The following is a 25075-nucleotide window of genomic DNA, read 5'->3' on the forward strand; positions in this document are numbered from 1 at the left end:
ATGTGAACTACATCTCACGCTTTCTTTAATGTTCCTGTTTATTTCAATCAGTATTTGAGTGAACTAGTTTACTTTTATAAATGCTAATCTTCTAAAATTAAAGAAATAGTTCTTAGCATCATCAACTCTTTGATGCATGAAGGTCAAAGGTCATCACTCATGGTGGATTGGATGTAACATCACACTCTGAATGTTGAAATGGCTTGTACAGATCTGTGCTGTAATGAAATTCATGAATCAGAAGCTTATATTAACATCTGTTTGCTGGAGGACAAACACGTCGAGCACAGATGAGCAGTTTGAATATGAAAGAAAGGTTTGTGTCATTTCTCTGTTTTACAGTTTACAAAGTGCATGTTCTGAGATCTACATCTGCCCGAGAGTAAATGTGTTTACTCCGAGTATTCTTATAATTAACATCAAAATTAGAGCACATATGAAATGAGAGAACATGTGAGATGTTCAGTGATGCAGAAACTGCTTCTGTTGAATATACTGCACTAAAACATGGTGAAAATACAAAGATTTCCCAGCTGTGAAATACTTGAAGATTTTGATAGGTTAAATGGTCTTGTATTGTGGTACAGTATTTATTTTGATTATATCTATGTAGGCTACTGTCGACACAAATAACGCATTAATTGATTAGTTGTGCAGAAGCTACAAATCATATACTTATATTTTCAGAGTGATGTGCCTTTATATATATATATATATATATATATATACACACACACAGTGTGTTAGTGTGCATGTAAAAATACATGTGTAGTTTTAAGTCCATTACCCGATCACTATTTATTGTTTACATGATGAAAGTTTTATTTCATGACAGATCTACACAAAGAACTGCCGCTCCACTGAGGCCACGCCCACCGACACAGAGTGGGCGGAGATTCACAGCATCCTGGAGTTTAATGTAATTTCTCTTTAAAACAGCGAGCGATCAGTGGCTCATGAACTCTGGACCGAATCTCTGCGAGCGGATGATACCGATAAATCATCTCCGTATCCATAGAGACCGACATCCCTGATCGATCATCCGGTTCGATTATCAGAATAAGGATGTCGGACTCAGAGGAAATGTCCGAGTTCGCGAGTCTCGTGGAGCGCATTGAGAGAGGCGAGGTGAGATTATAATGAGATTTCATTGATATGTGACGGGGATATTAGATGCCGTTCAGACGATCGGTTATGTAGATCAAAGACAAGCTGAATCATGTTGTGTAGAATAACCGGCTGTATTATTAATAATGATGATGATTCACTCCGTATTGTCGGTGTCGCGCCCGGGGCGTCACAGGGAAATATTCTTTCATCCTGTTCTGGATATCTCGATAAATGACCTTATTCCTCACGTCACGTTGATTCCCTCATTTATCACATTTAATCAGTGAACCGTTTATGAAATATGATTCACACGCGTGTCATTGAATTAAAGAGTCGATTCTCTGGAGAGCTGTAATGAATTCAGTGTCGACGCGCAGCGACCGATTCGGCATCGATATAAATATTATTAAATTGAACGAAATGTAGCAACTTAATAGCAACAATGTAACGTTCTTTCGGTGACCACGCCCTCTTATTTAAATACGCTTGTATAGCCGCAGTGTTACTATAGTGACGGACAGTGACTCCGCCCACATTCGGCGTGTTGCTCATCTCGCGCATTATTAAAGTCGCGTCGCGTTGTTCGATTCATTTTTAACTCTGTGAATGTCTGATTTCTTTGAATTACGATCATTTGTTTGTCGTTTATTCTCTTCATGATGTCCAGACGAACTTCATTACTAGTAAGTTCATGAATTGATCCGATATTGTTTTGATCTCATGAATAATTAATGCTCCACTTGTTTGCTGAGTCTGTGAAATTGAACTAATAGTTTTTCAGTTTTTATTTTATTTATTGTTATATATAAATGCGGGTAATATAGACCTTACAACGTTCATTCTTGTAACAGTAAGTTTTAAATGGATAATCTTTCTTTAACTCTTGAAATAGAAAGCCGAAAGTGAACAATGGAAGTTACTTCCCCAAAAGTGTGTGTGGGATCCGAATGCAAATGTGTTCTGAAGTCAAACCGCAATCTCTAAATCAATAACAGGGGAAATCTTTTAACAAGTTCATTTTATTTGTGCTTGACTCATTAGATTTCATGAATTCGAGGACAGTTCTTGTTGGACTGATGTTGTGAAACTGAATTAAGCCTGGAATGTTTTAATGAACATGATGCATTTCTAAGAAACAATTGAGCCAAACCTGTTTTTCCCCAATTATTTGAACAATCTCAGTTTGGTAATGACCAGAGTTGGAGTAACGGGATACATGTAACGGGATTACATATTTAAAATACCAAATAAAAGTAACTGTATTCCATTACAGTTACAATTTAAATCATTAGTAATTAGAATACAGTTACATTCAAAAAGTATTTTGATTACTGAAGAGATTACTTTGCATTTTATTGTCATTTGTTTCATTTAATATTTAGTCCTTTCAGATGGAAAACATTTATACATATAAATGATGTGATCCAAAGTGCATTTGAACAGCGGTGAAACACTTTCTTATGATGTGTTACATTCATACGAGCAGACAGAGAAGTAAGTTTGAAGTACGTTTGGAGCAGAAGAAATAGAAATAAACCTTGTGTAAATTGTCAGCTTTACGCTAAGATAAAATGCTATTTCTAGCCATTTTACATGCACATGTTACCAGACACGATCATCATTTTTTATCAAGAAAATTCACGTTGGATCATAATTTCTTTTATCTAGTAAGACCTTTGATATTAGGGCAAAAATCGTATTCTTGATAATAATGTTTGTATTGTTTTCCTGTAAAAATATCTAAAAATCCTTAAAACATGATCAATTTGATTGCTCTTGTTTTAGAAACAACACTGCATAAGATATTTCGGTTTTTCAGAGAATGTATTTTTAACATGTGTATTTTTTCTTACTGTACTGACAGAGTTTTTATAGTCAAAACAAGTGAAAATATCTACCAGTGCTGAAGAAGTAATCCAAAGTATTTAGATTACATTACTGACCTTGAGTAATCTAACGGAATACATTACAAATTACATTTTACAGCATGTAATCTGTAGTGGAATACATCTCAAAAGTAACCCTCACAACCCTGGTAATGACCATGATAAATGAGAGACCCAGAGACAATTGAACTAACCCTGTTGTTGTTGTTGTTGTTGTTGTTGTTCAGGTGCCGATGAAGAACATCGAGCGAGAGTTGATCTGTCCCATCTGTAAAGAGCTCTTCACTCATCCGCTCATCTTGCCCTGTCAACACAGCGTCTGTCACAAGTGTGTGAAAGATGTTCTCCTGCCCAATCACGAGGACTCGTTCAGCACAGACGCCGGATCGGAGAGCTCGAACCCGGGCAGTCCTCGCTCCAGAGTTCCCTCTCCCAGTCTGGAGAAGCTGGACCGACTAGTGCGATCAGGTAAACACAAACATCCTCATGAAATCCTTCTTCATGCAGATCCGTGAATATGTCGAGCTTTTATGTGTAAATAACAAACGAAAATCAACATTCATGTCAGTGTTTGCATTGATGCACATTCCTGGACCTCCGTCCAAAAGATTTATTGCTTTATCACAGACGTGCCGTATGTTCCGTATTTACCGTTTGTTTATTAACTACAAGGATTTATTAGGGCCAATAAAAAGAATATAAACCAGCTGCTGGAGCTGTTTACCACAGGGTTTTATTCCTGCCTATTTGACCTCAAATGTCCACTTAAAACAAATGAACCGTTTAGATTTTATAAGAAATGTCATGACTTTATTTTATTAAAATCTTTAGATTCTGTAATGGGTTTGATAGCTGTATATTATATTATGTGTTTTCACTAGGCCCTTGTCAAAATGAAAGCGTATGGTTTCAGTACAGCCCCAGTTACTTCTTAAAATGTTTAAAATCCACTGCAAATTAAACAAACTCTTCCATGTTTCATAGTTAAAAGGCATTTTCATTTTTGTTAAATGTAATGCTCTGCACTCTTAAAACTGTCAATATTATTTTAGCACCACAGGAATGAAAAACATTTAAAAGCATCACAGATTATGTAGTATTTTGGTCTTACTGTTTTTCCACTGTTTTTATTTTTTTATATACTGTTGGCTTTCGCTGCAGAAATGTGATGCTGTGTCATGTTTGTGTAGTCATTGGTTGTGAATCAGGTTTCACTCCACTTCTGTTCACTTTGAATCATTGTTAGTGTTGTTTCACTTTTGTCTTTGTTGCTTGCAGCTTCACTGAGAAGGTCGTTTGGAGGGAGAGGTAGATGTGGGTTAAATTATTTAATTAGTTCTAGTGAGTACTGTGTCTATAGAATCCCTGTAATTACACAACAGTCTCTTCTCTCAAAAACCGTTTCCTGGACTGTCTTTAAACATTTCTAGGAGTCTACTGAGCATATTGATCATTCGTATCGTATCACTGCAGTGCGTCGAGAGACTCTTAGTGAACACCATGAGAACAAACGTGTTTAAATAACAGCAGATGTTTCCATGGAGGAGACACCGGAATCCAGGAGCACTCGCTGAGAGAAGGTCGTCTGTGTGTTCTGAGAAAATATTGAGACATGTTGATGATGCAGATATTTGTCTTTAAAGGGAAAGTGAGCTAGACAACAGGAAGTAAATAACTGAGTGAATCGAGTAGTTGAGTTGAATATGCTCAGTAGTCATTCTCAGATCAAGTGATGTAGTGATGATGAGTAAACCCGCTCTACCCTTCTGTGTCAAACGCTTCTCTCAACACGAATCAAATAACAAACTGAGTCTGAAGTCCTGACAGTTGATGTGGTTTTGTCGGGAACGGGGGGGTCTCTGCCTGAATGCTGATTGGCCGCTTTCTGGTCTGAGCGTTTATTTCTTTCCCTCGCCGCTCTGAGTGTCAATGCGGCGGCCGCAGGTCCCAGCATGCTGTGCTGCGAGCGCCAGCAGCCCCTCCCCTCCCCGAGCAGCGCCGCTCTCTCACAGTCTAAGTACACGCTTTATTTTAATCATACACTCATTACCTGATCTGAAGCCGAGTGCTCACTCAGATCTCACCTGCGAGATGCTCACCTCCATCTGTTGTAATCCAACCGCATGTGGCGCAGCGTCACATGTCCGCTCCATCTGTGCTGCATGTGTGTGTCGCTGCTGCATCATACTGTGTGTTCTTGTGTCTTTATTTGCTGTTTGCTTGTATACAATCAGTGATATCATTCACTCAAAAATGAGTTTCCTGCTTGCGTAGTAGCGAGAGGTCGCGACACTGACCTGGACAAACTTCATCCTGCTGTAGTCGTGCTGATGAAAATATGTGAGCTTTCTACTTCCTAGAATCTCATTCATCTTTGGGTTATAAATAACATGCAATCTGAAGTCCTTCTGTTTTTTTTGGTCATTAAAGTTGAAGTGTGTAACTTTTTCAGTTTTATAATACTTTCTCTTATCCCAGCTTAATATGAGACAACAAGTGAGACATTCATAGGTTGATTTCCTGGAAGACTTTAAACACTGTAGCTCCGTCCGAAATGGCGTCCTGTCCAAGTATGTACTGTATTTGAAGGAAGCACTTTTTGCCTGATAACTAAGTACGTTTTTTGGGTATGCATGTGAGTAGAATGAATAGATTCTGAACATACTTCATCTGGGGGCGTGGTCATTGTCCTGTGACCCGAATATATGATGTAATAACAACAACTGAAAATAATCTACTCTGGTTTTGTTAAACAAGCACAAGAAACAACATTCTTGGTATATACGGTAGAGCTGCAACTAACGATTATTTTGGTAATCGATTTAATCTAATGATTATTAGAACAATTGTTGCAACGATTAATCATTAGCTCTTAAAATTCAGCTTGTGCTCTGAATTAAAAGGTTGTAATAAACGTGCTTACTAATAATAAAGAGGACAAAATCATCTTTTTAAAACACCTCTAAATGACATTCACTGAATTAAAGGGAAAAATACTTTAAGTTTAATTCAGTAAAGAAAATCACTACAATAAAATCCTGTTATCAAGTGTTTTTGTCTTGTTTTCCATTTAAAATAGTCTAAAAATCCTTAAAACAAGATACATTTATTTGAGAAGTAACATATAAGATATTTAGACTTTAAGAGAATAGATCTTAAATAAAAGTGTATTTTATATATAAGTGTATTTTTTCACTTGGTTATACTTCTGCGAGTGCAGTAAAGACAAAATCTATTTATATTCAAGATCTGTTCTCTAAAAGTCTAAATATCTGATATGCTGCTCATGTGAATGCATCTTTTTAAAGGATTTTTAGATATTAATATTGGAAAACAAGCCAAAACAAAAACAAATCAAAAATGTATTTTGTTGCGGTGTATAATGGGGTGAAGACGACCCTCTCTCACCTTTCTGTTCACTTCAATCCATCTTTAACTTAAACTCTCTCTTATTAATAAAGCTGCTTATTGCTAATGTTCTTCAGGATAATAAACACACAGTGACACATATATTATGATTCAATAAGTCACGAGTCATCACGTTATAATCTAGCTGCATTAAGCGTGTGCGCTCGAGGGATGAGCGTCCCGTGACAGAGTGTGCATCAGACGGGTGCAGTTTCAATCTCTCCCCCTTAGATCGGAACATTCACACAACTCATAGAAGAGACGCTGACCACACAGAGAAATGACCATTTCAGAGTTTGTAGTTATTTACATGATCTGCTTCTGTATTTACTTATTTTGTATTTTTGCATTATAATTCCCTCATACTTTGCGATCTACATCAGCTGAAGCTGTTTGGAAAGTTTAGAGTGCATCTGGACTGTGATGTGTTTTCTTCATCTCATCAGTCAGGCGTGAACTGCAGTGCTGCTCTCACGCATCATCATTAGAGTTTAATGTGATCTCCTGTTACATTAAACGAGATCAAACAACTATTCGACAAATTTTTGTAGACTTTTTTAAAAAAAATTTTGTATTGTCGATTTAATGTAGACTAATTTCAGTCCTAATATACAGCACTTACAGCCATCCGGCTTGTGTTTCTTCCAGCCGACACCGCAATATTGACTCAACCAATGGCGTGAGTGGGGGGTGGGACTATATGTAGTGGTCGACCGATATATCGCAGAGGCCGATAAATCGGCCGATATTCTGATTTTTTTTTTTTTTTTAATTATTAATTATCGCATCGGCCGATAATTGTTTTTTTTTTTTTTTTTAGGCCACGAGGGCGCAGAGAATTGCCTACTTGCATGTGAAGGAGTGTCTGAGACATGTAAATGACCAGTCACTGTTCGTTTTGTTGTACATGCCATTATGTTACTACAATAATAGACCAGTGTGCAACACAGGCTGCATTCGAAACCAGGAAAATGCTGCCTTTTGGAGGCTGTATATGAAGGCAGGATGAAAATAAGGTGCTTTTCAAACTGTTTGAAGACCAGTTGCCTTAAGAGTTCCATTCACTCAAAACTGCTGTCAGTTAAGCCATTAACTGATAAGGCAGCAAGTCAGCTGCCTACGTTTTCGGATGCAGCCACAATCTCATTTAAACAGTCCGCATATCAGAGCCACGATGCGTTAAAGTGCTCACCTGTTTCCATCTCTATCTCTCTCCTCAACAGTTCCCTGCATCTCTTAACTGTCTTGCCTAATGATAAAAAGGCAAATATCAAAAAAACTTCTATCATATACTGTCTGCAAATATGTGGATATCTCGTTTAAAGGATGTAATTTACGAATCTCACAAAAATCCAGCGTTGATCTAATATATTCCTCTGAAGCGCATATTCCATCAGCCAGAATTAAAACTTCAGGATAAGGATCAAATGTTCCTCTGATTCACAAATCATGATGGTCAGTCCGTGATAATCCAAGCAGGCGATCCACGGCATTTAAACTCTCAGTAGATTGCTGCTGCTCTTACTGGATGCGAACGAGCGTGAGTGCAACTTCAAAGTAAAAGCCCTTCACGGTTGCTATGAGTAAATGTTATGTTCGCTGTGTACTGTATGTACAATTGTTTTGATTGGGTCTTTTATGAAAAAATGCGATTGGTAATACGCAAATGCCATCCATTGTTGCTGGACTGTCATTTCCTTCTTTCTAATGCAGTTGAAGTCATTAAAGAAGTTTATGTACACTTAGGTTAAAGTCATTAAAACTAATTTTATAACCACTCCACATATTTAATATAAGCAAACTATAGTTTTGGCAAGTCATTTAGGACATCTGCTTTGTGCATGACGTGAGTAATGTTTCCAACAATTGTTTACAGACAGATTGTTTCACTTTTAATTGACTATATCACAATCAGCCAAGACCTCAGGAAAAAAAACTGTGGACCTCCACAAGTCTGATTCATCCTTGGGAGCAATTTCCAAACTCCTGAAGGTACCACGTTCATCTGTACAAACAATAGTACACAAGTATAAACACCATGAGACCACACAGACATCATACCGCTCAGGAAGGAGATGCATTCTGTCTCCTAGAGATGAACGTAGTTTGGTGTGAAAAGTGCAAATCAATCCCAGAACAACAGCAAAGGACCTTGTGAAGATGCTGGAGGGATCAGGTAGACGAGTATCTATATCCACAGTAAAACGAGTCCTATAACATCATAACCTGAAAGGCTGCTCAGCAAGGAAGAAGCCACTGCTCCAAAACCGTCATATAAAAGCCAGACTACAGTTTGCAAATGCACATGGGGACAAAGATCTTACTTTCTGGAGAAATGTCCTCTGTTCCAAAATGGAACTGTTTAGCCATAAAGACCATTATGTTTGGTGGAAAAAGGGTGAGGCTTGCAAGCTGAAGAACACCAACAGTTCAATGAACAAGTAAATGTAAAAAAATTAGGAAAAACTGAGTACGGTCATAAAAACGCATTTGTGCATGGAACTACTTTCTTACGTGACAGATCAGAATCTGCCATTGCTGGTTCAAACCAAATGATGTGGCCAAGCCTCTGTTAGTAATTCAAAAATGTCACTTCAGAAATAGTATCGCGGCTTGTGCTGTTTCTAACGAGTTATTGGATAAGTGTGTGCGTGCGTGTGAGAGAGAGAGAGAGAGAGAGATGAAATGTGTGCAATCACCTGTTGCCTCTCCCAAGCAGAGATGCTGTCAGCTTTCTGAAGATCAGCTTTCTCAGTGGAAAAATAGCCATCCAAGCGGTGGTATTTCTCCCTATTTCACGGTAGCCGGTGCACAAGAGTCATTCACTATAGAAACCGCGATGTCCTCCGCCATTTTAAACGGCACGTCCTCTCCAATGTGGAAACTCCAGTAAGAGGTAAGCGGCATTGAGTTTGTGTGATTAATCAGTCTGTTGTGTCTCAGCTGTGATGAGCCTTAATGCTGAAGTTGTTCATTTAAAGCCGTTTAAAACTATTTAGTAGTAGTAATAGTAGTAGTAGTAGTAGTAGTCACGTAGAGCTGTTGTATGTAAACACTGACTGACGCAGATTCACTTAACATCACTTAACTGGCTCCTATTACACACAAAAATTATCTTTTGCCACCACATGCTGGCTAACATATGTAATGTAAAATGTATATTTTACATGTAAAAAGAGACTCATACAGTAGCTCTTAACACACATGCACTGCTCTTACACTTTAGTTTAGAATGGCATGAACACAAGCGGAGTGATACACACAGTGAAGCATCCGAGTGCTGATGGTGTGAGACCATCAGTGCTCATGGAACGTCTCTCATCCAATCGAATTCGAGGACCAGAACTAACTTGTGTTTCCCAACAAACACATCTAAGTTACCCAGTCTTCTAAATGACACTTCCTCAAAAGCTGCCCCCCCCCCCCCATCTCCGTGCACTACTCCTGAAATAAGGGCAATCCAGCTGACCTCCATCCCCTTAAAATAATTTGTCTGGCGATCATTACACTTGTCAGAACCCAGTTTTTTTTAATGTGTTTATTCCCCACATTGATGACCGCCCCATCACCCAAAACAAGGAGTCTGGGGCAAAATGAAACCCAAGTGCCCACAACGTCACACACAAAACTCTGAACCTTCAACAAAAATTCCTGGATCTCAACACACCCCCAAAAAACATGGGTTGTGTCTCCATCATCTGATTGGCATCGCCAGCAGGTGGGTGTGTCTTAAGATAAGCCTATACAATCTAGAGGGGGTCCAATTGAATCTATATAAAATCTTGAATTGAATAAGGCACACCCTTGCATCTCTAGATACAGACTTGATGTTATTTAGAATCCTAGACCACACTCCCTCCTCTAATACCAAGTTTAAATCTCTCTCCCATAATCTCTTGATAGAAGTTAAAGCTCCGTCCCCCAGACTCTGAATCAGCAGGGAGTAATACACTGATGCCTCATGACCTTTTCCAAAAGCAGTAATCACCTCTCCCAGAGTGTCTGCCACTTTAGGGGGGTGTATGCTACTCCCAGAAACAGTGCGGAGCAGGTGGTGCAGCTGTAAATACCTAAAGAACTGAGATCTGTGAATCCCAAAATGTTGAACCAAATTTTCAAAAGATCTCAACACTCCACTCTCATATAGCTCACCGAGTGGAGTAATCCCCCTCATAATCTATTCTGACCAGCAGAAAGGGGACTTATTAATACATAATTTGGGGTTCAGCCATATGCTCGAGGCAACATTTAAATAAATATCAGAATTAAACACTCTGGACACTTTTGTCCATACCGAGTGCAAATGCGAGATAACGGGGTGTAATTGAACTTCTTCGGTTAGTTTGATAGAAAGGCTTTGCAGTGGCAAAATAGGGGCAAGAACTTCCTGTTCAATACAAAACCAGGGAGGGGCTCTCTCAGGTGGAAGTGACAAATTAACCAAATGTCTGAGACCGAACACATAATAATAAAACAAAATCTTGGGTAGGCCTAGCCCACCTTTGTCAATCGGCCTATGTAATTTACTGAAGTGTAATCTGGGATGTTTACCATTTCAAATGAAGGACTTCGCTATGCTCTCAAACTGCTTGAAATAAGAGAGGGGGACATCTACAGGGAGAGATCGTAACAGGTAGTTGAATTTTGGAATACAATTAATTTTAATAACATTAACCTTCCCAATCATCGATAAATGTAATGAAGCCCACCTGCCCACATCGCTCAAACCTTTTTTATTAAAGGGTCAAAATGAACTCTGACTAAATCAGACAAATTTGCTGGGAATAAAATCCCCAAATACTTGATGCCCTGTTTGGGCCACTGGAAGATGCCCGGCTGAAAAGCTGTTACTGGACAGTACGCTGTCAGAGCCAAAGCTTCAGATTTAGACCAATTAACTCTGTATCCTGAGACCTTAGAAAAGGTATTAATAATTCTGTGGCATAGATCTAGTGGGGTCGGAGACGAATAATAAAATATCATCTGCATAAAGCAAAAGCTTATGCACCATACCTCCCGCCATCACCCCTGGAAAATCATCCTCCTTTCTTATCGCGGCTGCTAATGGTTCCAGGGCAAGACAGAACAATAATGGGGAAAGAGGGCAACCCTGCCGGGTGCCCCTATCCAGAGTAAAATTATCTGAAATTAATCCATTTGTTTGTACCATCACTACCGGTTGTCTATAGTTAACTTAATCCATCCAATAAAAGTATTCCCGAACCCATATATTTCCAAAATCGTAAAAAGATAATCCCATTCTACCGTAACAAACACACTCAAGTGAGATGGCAGCGACTGGAGTCTGATCATTCGCCACTGACCACATATTGATGAAATGCCTAATGTTATCAGAAGATCTGCAGCCCCGAATAAACCCCACCTGATCTATATATAATATAATATATATATATATATATATATGAGATGTCATAACTTTACTCAATCGGTTAGCCAGAATTTTTGACAAAATTTTAACGTCTAGCAGGATCAGGGAAATTGGACGATAACTTTTACACTCGCTTGGATATTTGTCCTTTTTAAGAATCCGACTGATCCAGGCTTGACATTTCACATTCTTAAAATAAAGTAGTGATCCTAATTGTCCTAAAACAGGGAATGTTTTCTACGATTAATTGTGAAAAACTGAGTTTAAATGTATTTGGCAAAGGTGTATGTAAACTTCTGACTTCAACTGTATATTAACAATTTCTTCATGCAGAAAAAAAAAAATTATGACTAAACAGAAATCAGAAGAAACTACTATCTTCCATTTAAAATGCAATCTTATTTTTTTTTAAAGATAATTAAATATAATAAAAGTTTATTTATATAACTTCTAAGTTTTGTGACATTGAGTAAATATAGTGCTAAATATGATGTAGTAATTTTTTAGCAATTTTATGTTTGTTATTTACTGTATTAAATTGTGTGATATCGGCATTGTATTGGCCACCCTGCTCTCTGGATATTGGCATCAGCCATTAAAAAAACCCATATCGGTCGACCACTAAATATGTTTGTTTGATCAACAGCAGACGGGGGTGTATTCGGAAAACAACATTTAATTTTGCAATTCTGATTGGTGCTGGCGAAATTACACACTTCAGCTTGAATTCTGATCATTATTTGTGGTGTTTTGAAGTTTCTCTTGTCCAGATCATTGTCACTGTTGTGCTGTTTTAACTTTGTTTCTGTGAAATTCCACTCACGTGTCACCTGTTTTCATCACTAGTGCCTCACGGAGAGTGATTTTGTATGTTCATCCATCCATCTTTGTTTGTGACTGGTTTCACATTTGCTGCATTGCTGAATCAGGGTCCATCTCTTCTCCTGGATGGAGGCGTTCTTCCGTCACACCTCGTGTCACCACCTTCCCGTGTCCGGGCTGCCAGCATGACATCGATCTCGGCGAGCGAGGGATCAGTATGCTCTTCCGCAACTTCACACTGGAGAGTATCGTGGAGCGCTACCGCCAGGCGGCGCGTGCGGCCGTCGCTATCATGTGCAACATGTGCAAACCGCCCGTTCAGGAGGCCACCAAGAGCTGCATGGACTGTAAGGCCAGTTACTGCAATGAGTGCTTCAAGATGCACCACCCGTGGGGAACGCCTAAAGCCCAGCATGAGTACGTGGGACCCACCACCAACTTCAGACCGAAGGTATGAACACATCAACACAACCCATCCTACTGAAAAAGATCTGATCAGGTGTGATGTTCCTGTTCCAATCACGTGACTCTTGATGTGCAGGTTTTAATGTGTCCTGAACATGAGATGGAGAAAGTCAACATGTACTGTGAGGTGTGTCGACGGCCCGTGTGTCATCTGTGCAAGCTTGGTGGTTCTCACGCTAATCACAAAGTCACCTCGATGAGCAGCGCCTACAAGATTCTAAAGGTACATGAGAATTATACACCAGAGTTTCTGTTTATCTGTGTAAAGTATTCATGCATCTACCTGACCTAAAAACAAGCGCTATTGTGTTTCTTGTGAATAGATTTGACTTCGTTAGGGACGCATGAAGAAGCCTAAATCTTTCAGAGGTCAATAGAGAATGTTTGATTCTGATCTGAGTCACAAATATTACATGAGCGTAATAATGAGCTGTGACTCGTCCAGTTGCATTCATTTCTCTTATGATGTATAAGCTCTATAGCCACTTACAGAATCTGTATTGAGTGTCTCAAACTGCCCGGAAATCACGCAGGATGTTGATTTTTCCACTGTGTTCTAATGGACCTGACTGTGCTGTCAACAGGAGAAGCTGTCGAAGAGTATCCATTACTTAATCAGCAAAGAAGACCGAGTGCGGACTCAGATTTCAGAACTGGATGTGTTGATCCATCAAATGGAGGTACACAGCTTGTGAATGTACAGCAGATATTTTACTTTTAGATCAGGGGCTGGCAACCAATGACATTTTCCTTGTTAATCACTGTGCTGATGTAGCTTTGGGACTCACCATCATTGTGGTTGAAGGAGTGAGTATGCTGGGTCAAATGTCTCAAACAAACTTTGATAGTGGTATCTTCTTATTTACATCGTTTTCAGAAAGCACAACGCAAATAATACAAGAATATGTATGCTGTCAACCGCTCAACTGCGGAGCAGATTGATTCCAAGCAGATGCGTTCATTTGCCCAATTCATTAACAGTGAAGCACAGCGTGAGTTATCTGCACAGCTTGATCAGTGGATCAATGCGTGAATGGTTTACATGCGTTGCACCCATTGTTGACTAGCGCAGTTTCATTTCATATTTTTCTAGCTTCCCATTCCGCTCATAAATGAAACTCAATGCGTAGACTGGCGTGCAGATGCGAGAGACTTCATATAAATGCAATGCATCTCTTGCTGTTACTCATGTGCCAGCGATTACCCCTCTGCGTGCCAGTGGTGGCACACGTGCCATAGGTTGCCGACCCCTGTTCTAAATTATGTTTGGTCAGAACAATCTATTCCAAAAAACTTGCTCCGTTGAAAACAGACTGCAAAGTACTTGCTTGCTGCAGCATGTTTATCTGATCTAATGTGAATCATTATAACTTTAAGTCATGTTATTTTTATTTGAATAGCACTTTTCACAACACACATTGTTTCAAAGCAGCTTTACAGGAAATCGTGCATTAACAGAAAATGAAAGTGTAATATCTATAAAGTCTTAGAGTCATCATTGTGTAGTTTGATTAAATATGATTGTAAATTGTGTATAAAAATAATTAAATAATTGTATTTAATGCTGAAGGCGACTGTGGCAAGGAACACAAAACTCCATAAGATGTTGATTAATGGAGAAAAATAACCTTGAGAGAAACCAGACTCACTGTGGGGGCCAGTTCCCCTCTGACTAACATCATGAATATAATGACAATATTAGTTATTTATGTGCAGTGCAAGTCATGGGTTAAAATGAGTAAACTAAGTAAGTGTTAAGGGTCAGTGTTTAACAGATTTTATATGAACTGTAAGATTAATGACTAATGTCTTTGAAGTTCATCCTGGATTAACTGCAGAAGTTCACATTGATGCATTGTCCTTTGTTAGTTGGCTAATGAAGGCTTTTGTTGGTAATTAATTGATAATCTATGTATTCCATTATAAGAGTGTAGTCCATCAATAGATAAATGTGATGCAGGCAGACATCAGTGAGGTGCATCACAGTTCAACCGGCAGGTCATTTCGGTGAGGTTTGGTGAGGTCCATCCTAAATCCAAGGTTCAGGCAGTGGCATATGAAGTATCCCATGTCTTATGGTTGGAATTGGCATCAGTTCACCCTCTGAAGTCCATCGTAATAGACTGAAGTGACGGCTGGCACCGGCTACATTTTGTCATCACTCAGACACACATAGCAGTGGAGTCCGACACCAAGCAGGAATGGAGCTGGATCATATTTCTTTGTTTTAGTCAGCACTCTGGCAGCTGCATTTTGAACCAATTGAAGTTTATTTATTGATCTTGCTGAACATCCTCCCAGTAATGCATTACAATAATCTAATCTTGAGGTCATGAACACATGGATTAGTTTTTCGGCATCAGAAACAGAGAGCATGTGTTGTAACTTAGAAATATTTCTGAGGTGGAAGAATGCTGTTCTACAAACATTGGAAATGTGATTTTCAAAGGACAGATTGATATCAAATATAACACCCAAGTTCAAACTTAAGAGGTTTGATTTATGTTTAAGTGTTCAGTCACATTCATGAGCTCTAGGAGGAGTTAAGGTAAATATTCATTTATATTTGGTGTGGGCCATTGCTTTTGGTTTCACACAGCTTACCACAGATCTCTGTGTGTGAAAAAATGTATTTGTATTTATATCATGAACATATTACATAAGCTTCTTGTGAACGCAGGAAAATGGGCAGCTCGCAGAGAGACGCGCAAACGAACACTTTGAACGACTGTTTGAGACTCTTCAAGAGAGAAGGAGCGAGATGTTGAGATCCATCGAGCAGTCGAGGAATCTGCGAGTGGAGCGACTGCGAGCACAGGTGGAGGAGTATCAGGGCATGCTGGAGAACAGCGGTTTAGTGGGATACGCACAGGAAGTCCTGAAGGAAACCGATCAGTCCTGCTTCGTTCAGACGGCCAAACTGCTGCACGTCAGGTTTGAGTCCTTCAGTTATCTTTCACTATCAGGACTCTTGCTGTGTTTGTTTTGTTGATCTGATAAAGCTGCTTTTCCTGTTCTTGCTGAAGCTGATTAGTGACGGTCAGTGGAAACGGTTCGGCCACGTGTCTGTAATCAACAAGCTTTTGTGCACTGGATTGAGTTTCTTGATTTAAACCACAAAGTTCACTGTACGTTCATGAGGCGTGCCAGTCTAATCCTGATAATTGATCTCTATTAGTCCTCAAAGCAGCTTTTGACCTTCACTTTCCCACAGAAACCCTCCATTACCTGCTATAATATCATGTATTATACAGAAATCACTGAGTATGTTTATCTTGATTGATGGGCTTCAGATGAACTCGGTGTGATTCATTGTTCGCAGGATTCAGAAAGCCACAGAGTCATTGAAGACGTTTCAGCCAGCGGCAAACACGTCGTTTGATGAGTTTGTGTTGGACACGTCGAAGGAAGAGTTTTTACTGAAGGAGCTGAGCTTCAATGGCGGTAAGAATGAATGCAACACTTTCACTCACCATTCTCATGAGCCACTGCTGCGATTACAAGATCTTTACCAGAATAATCCACTTACAGACTAAAACTCATTCTGAGCACTGCACTGTTGTGTAACACCTTCATACGCCAATGTGTAAAACCAGTATAAAATGGCATTAAAATGTTCTCAGGAAATCAAATTAATTTGAAATATGAGAATTTAATGTTCAAATTGTCTATTTGAGAAAAATGGAAAGATGCTGGATTAAAGAACAACTAGAACTGCATAACACTTTGAATTATTCTGCTGGTGTGTGTGTGTGTGTGTGTGTGTGTGTGTGTGTGTGTGTGTGCACGCTGAATAAAGACTCACAGGAAGCAAACAGTTAATCAGTGTTATGTTATCCTGAACCGATCAGTGTTGTACATGTCTAATGAGAGGGATCAAAAGGTTGAAAATACACTATATATATATATATATATATATATTTTTTTTTTTTCTTTATTCATGTCATTTATCTGTTATAATAACACTATGTTTGACTATCTTCAATGATAATGAACGATAGTGTCATTTATACAGCAATGTTGTTGATTAATAACAGCTGCACTTGAGGGGGTCTGGGTATCTCAGTGAGTATTGACGCTGACTATCACACCTGGAGTCGCGAGTTCGAATCCAGGGCATGCTGAGTGACTCCAGCCAGGTCTCCTAAGCAACCAAATTGGCCCGGTTGCTAGGGAGGGTAGAGTCACATGGAGTAACCTCCTCGTGGTCGTGATTAGTGGTTCTCGCTCTCAATGGGGCGTGTGGTAAGTTGTGTGTGGATCGTGGAGAGTAGCATGAGTCTCCACATGCTGTGAGTCTCCGTGGTGTCATGCACAACGAGTCACGTGATAAGATGCATGGATTGACGGTCTCAGAAGCGGAGACAACTGAGACTTGTCCTCCACCACCCGGATTGAGGTGAGTAACCGCACCACCATGAGGACCTACTAAGTAGTGGGAATTGAGCATTCCAAATTGGGAGAAAAGGGGATAAAAAATAAATAAAAAAAATAACAGCTGCGCTTGAATGCGTGAGCTTGTTAATGTCGCAAATGATTGAGTCAAAAGTGTCCCAATGTTCAGTGGATGAACACTCTTGCCAGTGCCTGAATTTGTTTTCATGATATACTGATTCAGGACATAGGGAGCTGATTGAGACGCATACAAGATGTTTAATATCTCACTTTAATTTTCATGGACAAAAACTGCACTGTAAATAGAATGAAGGATCTTGTCTGCTGGGAAGGTTATAGATTGACACTAATGCTTCTGATGACTGTAATCTTCATCTCTAATGGAATTGGCTGAATTGTTGATGAGGCAAAACTCACAGTTCCATTTCCATCGTTATTATCATAATCAGCTTTAATTCTGCTGAACTTTAAATATTTCAGTACAACAGATTCTTTTTCTTCTGCCATAATTTCTGTTTCTGCGTCTCCTCGTTCAGATTAATAGCTTGTTATTCACGGAGCCGCGTTCCAGGCACAGTGCCCGGGTTCCTGGCAGACTAGCTGGCCGTGATGGGCCCTGTTGCCATGGTGACAAGCACGGCTTCATTCTCATCTGTGAGGTCACGTGTTTCTCACTGTGTTTGACCGGTTTAAAGGTCGTTCTTAGAGAAACAATAAGAGAGACTCTGTGAACGAACAGCAGAGTTACGGGACGTTTAGACAATTAACTATTTAAAATGATTCACAGCAGATGAAACGCTTGAGTCTGTTGAATAAAGATCCTATTATTGTGCTAATGGGATTTAAATGAGATTTATCTGTGGTGTTGTAGAAAACCGACTCCAGAAGAACTACTAAAGCGAGTCCACGTTTGATGGCAGAACAGAAACAAACCGACTGTAAAATGATTATAAAATGCTGTTCACGGCTTTAAATGTACTGTAGTTTCTCCTGTGACACTGCATCAGATCTGAATTTGCAGTGCTACTGAAATACACCGATCAGCCATAACATTAAAACCATCTGCCTAATATTGTGTAGGTCCCCCTCGTGCCGCCAAAACAGCACCAACCCGCATCTCAGAACAGCATTCAGAGATGATATTCTTCTCAGCACAATTGTGCATCCAGTGAGCGGCAGTTCTGTGGACGGAAACACCTTGTTGATGAGAGAGGTCAACAGAGAATGACCAGACTGGTTTGAACTGATAAAGTCTACGGTAACTCAGATAACCACTCTGTACAATTGTGTTGAGAAGAATATCATCTCTGAATGCTGTTGTGAGAAGCGGGTTGGCGTTGTTTTGGCGGCACGAGGGGGACCTACACAATATTAGACTGATTAAGAGCTGCAAAATAATATACTGACTATAAATAGACGAGGTCCTATTGCATTCTCATGAAGGTGAACATGAAGCACAACGTGCTGTCCAAGTCACAAACGGATTGCTTGATTGGTGCAGTACATTTTTATGAATCAGTCTGAATCAATTTATTCCAGCATCACCATTTAACAGTAACCTTTAACCCTAAACACTACTGATGAAAGAAATGTTTGATTATTGGGAAAAAAAAGAGTGTTGGTGAATATGTTCTGATCTTCATAGGAATAAACTGTTTCTTTTTGTTGTCAGTTCCCGATCCTCCTGTGGTCGACCTCTCGCGCTGTCACGTTTATAACGAAGGTTTGATCCACTGGCGTCTGTCTGAAGACTCTCTGCCCACCGATCATCATATCGTGGAGTTCAGGAAGCTTGGCGGCGAGGATGATGAGGAGTCATGCTGGCGATCGACAGAGCGTGTGTACGGCTGCAGTACGGTGGTGTCTGATCTCGACAGCGACTCGCGTTACGCGTTCAGAGTGAAAAGCTGCCGAAACAACATGTTCAGTCCCTGCAGTCCTGAGGTGACCCTCAACACCCCGCCAGCAGCAGGTAAACGCTCACAGACATCGATTATATGTTTTCTGCTTCATATGTTTGATTATCAGCACTCAGTGAGGTCACATGATCATCAGAGCCATGTCATAGTCACTGAATTATTGTTAGTTTTGCCTGTTCATCAGTATGTGGTAATTCGTACATCGTCTCTTGGCATTTCAGTCTCCCTCATTTGAGTTTCACCGCTGAACAAAAGTGTTCTGTGATGCACGTACTGTATTCATTTTTAAAATTTTAATCATAATTTCTTTTTGACAGTGTTATTTATATTGTCAATTTAATTGTCATTCATTTTAGTAAATTTTACTCAAATGGCATAATTTTAATTGAATTCTAAATTTAGGTGGAAATTAAATTTTAGGTGACCGATAATTTGTGAAATTACAATTATGTATTAAACTGTAACGGGCCTAAATTTAACCAAATATAAAAAAACGTAAAAAACGAAAATTTAATTATGCGTGAAATACAAATGTTAAATATGTAAGATTAAACAATCCTGAAACCCTAATTACTTCTAATGAATATAGTGAAGTATGAGCTACTCTTAGAAGTGACTGTTGTGAATTCCTCATTTAGACCGTTTAGGATATTGTGTTGTGTAGCGTGTTTAAGGAAACTGCGTATTCACAACGCATGAAATGCATTCTGACTTTGTTCAAGTTCAGCTGGTCATTGTCTGTGCATATATAAATTGTAATATGACGTTTCTGTTGTGTATAAGTAAATGATAATGTACATTCAGCCGGTTGTTATCGCACAATAAACCCCTAAAGGTGATCAGGACCCGATGCGAAGCAGAGTCAGTGGCGGAGACTCTTATCATCCTGAAGGGGTTTATTGAGCGATAACAACCGGCTGACCGTACATTATCCCGCTTATTACACTGCTACTAACCAAATAAATACATTCACGGACAGAAAATATTGATTTGTGTTGAAATGATGCAATTATGTGAGAAGAAAGAAATTGCTGAACAGCTGGAATCCACCTCCGGTTTGTGTCCGAGTTCTGTTGGTGTTTATTTTGTGAAAATGACCGTCTGACTCCTCATTATTCAGCTTATTACAAGACTACTTGCCAAATAAACAAATAAATGCACATGAAACATTGATACGAGTTTAAATTATTTTATTAGCTCACTTGTAGAAATCGTACAGTGATCCGAGAAGAGACGACCCGCAGAATGTCTTCATCTCTGGATGTGCGGTTGTTACAGAGCAATTTCTGACCGCTGGATGTCACCATTGACCAATCAGAATCCAGTATTCCAAAGAGCCGTGTAAAACATCTGATTAATGTCACATATATATATACATACACACAATGTGTTTGAGTGCGATAATTAACCCATTAGTAAAGTTTATTGTACAGGTGTGACTCAATTTATCAATTCTTAGTAGATTTTTTTTAAATACATTTTTTATTTTTTTTATTAAAACCATTTGATTATTGTCATGAGTGTTTTTTGTCTTCGTTATCGTTGACAAAATCATAACCCTTCGTCAGTAAACATTTTCGTCATTCATTTCGTTGACGAGATGAACACTGTGCGTGGTGAAGTGAGAATGAATGAAGTGGAATTGTGGGTAACGTGCGGTTAATCTCTCAAACAGATGCTTGTGTTTGATCTGAAAATGAATACGGGTTGTTGACTGAAAGTTTAAGGAAGCTGGAAATATCAGAGTAAATGTCAGAGATCTGCTGATAGTCTGTTTTCTTTTATATGAAACCCTAAATGAGGTCTGTAGCGGCTGATGAATCATTTGTGTTCATCAGTGTTCAGCTTCCTGTTCAATGAGAAGTGTGGATTCAACGCCGAGCGACTGCAGCTCAGCCAACGGCGGGATTCTGTGGAGAGCGTTGCAGGAATGAGTTTCCTGTTGTCTGCCGAACGCGTCCACACAGGGAGTTACATTTGTCTCGATTACATCATCGGTGACACGGGCATCTCACACGGCCGCCATTACTGGGCATTCCGTGTGGAGCCCAGTTCATATATGGTGAAAGTGGGCGTGGCCTCTGACTCCAAACTGACTGAGTGGTTTCATAATCCACGAGATACCAGCAGCCCCAGGTGACACACAGACGCACTACACACACACACTCGCACACATACACACAAGTGTTGCTCTCCAGAAACAGCATGTAATAAATACAGTGTAGATTAAATTATTTCAATTCTGTCTCTTAATACACTGTTGGTTAATTGTGTTTTTCTGCAGGTACGATCACGACAGCGGTCACGACAGTGGCAGTGAAGACGCTTGTTTCGAGATGTCACAGCCCTTCACACTCGTCACCGTCGCTATGGGTCGACTCTTCATCCCGAAAGCTTCCTTCGCCGCCTCAGGTGACCACGGCAACCGCGTCCTGCCCATGCCACAGAGAATCGGAGTCTGTCTGGACTATGACGCCGGTCGAGTGTTTTTCTATGACAGCGACACCATGCGCTGCCTGTACGAGAGGCAGGTGGAGTGTTCCGGCACTATGTTCCCGGCATTTGCACTGTTGGGTGGCGGGGCGGTTCACCTGGAAGAATTCATCACGGCCAAACGATTGTCATACATGTGAGACAGTTTATTGATGTGATTGTCTGTCTGGTTCTCTCTCTTGTCCCTGAATAACGGCAGATCATTGGTCGGATTGGCCCGTGATGTGCCGCTATCTGAATCTGGTTAAAGAGGCAAGTGTTCGATCTTTAGTGCCTTTTAATGACATCAGCTGAACATCAGGTTTACTAACACACACGTTATCACACCGTAATGTAATGAAACACTTTCTGAATAATGTGCACTAATACTGTTGATTCTCTCATTGTTTACAGACAGTTAAAAACAAGAACGACAAATGATATCATACAAGAATTCACTACTGAACACAATCATTTGTGCACTAATATTTAATAGCTTTAGCACCTGTAACACTAAGAAATGCTTCAAAACATGATTGTGTGCTCTAGAGTTTTGTAATCAGAACTGCACCATGTTGTTTTTCTTCTCCACATTAAAAATATTTCTTGTTAGTTGAATCACTTTGAAGTGAAATGTAGCCTGTGAAGTGCTGCTGAATCGCAATGAAAATATGATTTCTATGAGGCGCACCGTAACACCTTAAATATACATATGCACCGTCATTAACACGGCAAATGTGTTACTGCACTAACTGGAACACTAACATGGCCTTATTGAATAATGGCAGGCTTGTTGCTTGATTAACCAGATAACTCACTAGAAAGGGACTTGTTTTATTTTGTCTGGGTTCATGGCAGGAGTTGTTGGTGATTTGTGGGTTTGAAGCTACCTACCTCTTATTTTAGTCTCTGAAAACTTGTAATACTTAGTGTAATTGTGCTGTACGAGTATTGTTTTGATTTCCGTGCTTTAGAGGAGGTGGCATCGATTGTGATCGTCTGATTCAGCAAAGAAGTTTCAGACTTTTGATTTTAGCATTTTAGGGACATCATACTACCTGATGAGTGTGTATTCTGTTGATTTATTTACCTCATTAAAACCTCATGATTTTACTAATAAATTAAGTGAAGTAACCGGATAAAAGGAAACGGTCACTTTTTTTGAATTTTTAGTCAATTATGTTTTACATGTTTGATCATTTAACACCTGTTCATATATTATATCAGTGGTGTTTCCAAAAATACTGATGAATTGAGAACAAAGTGTGTGTGTGTATCTGAATTTTAGAAGTTCCACCAATTCTCCATTATTTTGTCAAATTACAGGTTATCGCATTTTATTGTCACTATTAGATCAGTGTATTTTGATGTCTTCACCGAATGTTTTCTTTGTCTCTTGTAAATGTTAAAGCGGTTCTTCAGTGGATTTTTGTGGATTGTAATGTGTTACTGAGCTAAAGCAGTCAGCTCTTTATGACATACTGAAAAATAACCCACATGAGTTGTCAAGCACTTTAAAGCATGTCAGCAGGTGCAATATGTAGACAGGTAGAGCTGCGAGTGTAATGCTTTAATGGAAATAACCAGCTGTGTGTCACCTGTATCTATGTGCTTTGATCTTTAATGTACTGTGTGACTTTCTGTATAATAATAAATGAATGTCATTTCAGCTGTATCTTGCATGTTTATTGTTCTTCAAACATTTTGGATTTTCTGAAGTGTTGAATAACATAATGAGAAAAAACCTGCGAGTGAGTGACTTATTCTGCAGTGATACAGTATTGTAATAAACATAAGTATAATTAATGATTAATTCTGATGTGAGAATTTCAGCACAGAAAATACACGAGTTTTGAGAATGAGAATTTTCACATGCAGCACATTATTATCAGTTTCATTTTTGTAATAGTTCATCTAAAACTGAAAAATGTATAATCAACTGCTCTTCCATAAATGGAAACCAGACAGGGATTAGGGGATGTAAGGCTCCAAGAATTTATATCAAATCCCCATACCAGGAGTTCAGATTTGAATGTGTGCAACTGCAAATGAGATTTGAATTATTTTCAGTAAATAGTGACTTAATTTTCATTTTTGGGTCAACTATTCCTTTATCTTGTCATTTACTCAGTAGTATGAGTAGAATGGGTAGGATGCAATTCCAAACTCAGCCAATCTCCACTTTCATGTTCATATTCTTCATGCATATTGCCTCATGCTAGGCAGGGAGAATAATTTCCAGGAAAAAAAGGACTTCAGTATTCATCTGTTTCTCACACACACCTATCACGTTACTTCAGAAGACATGGATTAAACCACTGGAGTCACATGGATTGTTTATGATGACTTTGTGATTTTTTTTGGGGGGCATCAATTTTGCACCCATTCACTAACATTGTATGGACCTGAAAACACATCTGGGATGGCATGAGAGGGAGTAAATTATTAATTTTTATTTTTGGGTGAACTATCACTTTAAATCAAAATGACCAATCACAGTTTTTTTTGTTTTGGTTTTGTTTTGTTTTGTTTTTTTGACAGCCTTGTTTCATCAGAGATCTTCTATATTGAGATAATGATATCTTTGATTTTATCATGGATAAGAGGGTAACGGACAGCTAGCGTTCCATTTGCGGATACCGTACAAATAAATAGATGGGCCGTAAACTGACACCTACCTGTTGCCAATTGTCTGTGTCTTCTCTTTTAAAATAGCAATTTTATTGTAGTAGACTCCACACATATTTCCAGTCATCATTTTTATTTGTATAGCACTTTTCACAACACACATCGTTTCAAAGCAGCTTTACAGAAAATCATGCATTAACAGAAAATGAAAGTGTAATATCTATAAAGTCTTAGAGTCATCATTGTGTAGTTTGATTTAATATGATTGTAAATTGTGTATAAAAATAATTTATAACCCCAGTGAGTAAGCTGAAGGTGACTGTAGGAAGGAACACAAAACTCCATAAGATGTTGATTAATGGAGAAAAATAACCTTGAGAGAAACCAGACTCACTGTGGGGGCCAGTTCCAGTTCCTTGAATTCCTTGTTTACACAGATAAAGTGGTAGCGGTCTGCTAAATAGGACCTAAACCATGCTAATGCAAGTCCATAAATGCCAACATAATTCTCCAGACTATTCAAGAGAATGTCATGATCTATGGTGTCAAAGGCAGCACTAAGATCTAAAAGCACTAGAAGA

General features: G+C 39.1%; 1 protein-coding gene across 4 annotated transcripts; it reads left to right on the plus strand.

Annotated features, from left to right (window-relative positions):
- The first annotated feature begins 905 nt into the window (after positions 1–905).
- Positions 906–23573, plus strand: LOC127423848 (E3 ubiquitin-protein ligase TRIM36-like). 4 transcript variants are annotated; one of them, XM_051668487.1, is made up of 11 exons: positions 906–1128; positions 3224–3464; positions 4275–4304; positions 12723–13066; positions 13157–13303; positions 13665–13760; positions 15761–16014; positions 16403–16524; positions 19148–19447; positions 21233–21530; positions 21679–23573. In XM_051668487.1, exons 1-11 carry the CDS (start codon positions 1066–1068, stop codon positions 22025–22027), a joined length of 2244 nt encoding a protein of 747 aa, XP_051524447.1. In that variant the 5' UTR covers positions 906–1065; the 3' UTR covers positions 22028–23573. The 4 variants fall into 4 exon arrangements, with proteins under 4 accessions (XP_051524447.1, XP_051524444.1, XP_051524445.1 ...); XM_051668484.1 differs by lacking the exon at positions 4275–4304 and having other exon boundaries at positions 908–1128; positions 21679–23572; XM_051668485.1 differs by lacking the exons at positions 906–1128; positions 4275–4304 and adding an exon at positions 1657–1793 and having other exon boundaries at positions 21679–23572.
- Positions 23574–25075: the final 1502 nt, after the last annotated feature.

Source organism: Myxocyprinus asiaticus, chromosome 33 (genome assembly GCF_019703515.2).
Source record: "Myxocyprinus asiaticus isolate MX2 ecotype Aquarium Trade chromosome 33, UBuf_Myxa_2, whole genome shotgun sequence".
In the NCBI taxonomy this organism is placed as follows: Eukaryota; Metazoa; Chordata; class Actinopteri; order Cypriniformes; family Catostomidae; genus Myxocyprinus; species Myxocyprinus asiaticus.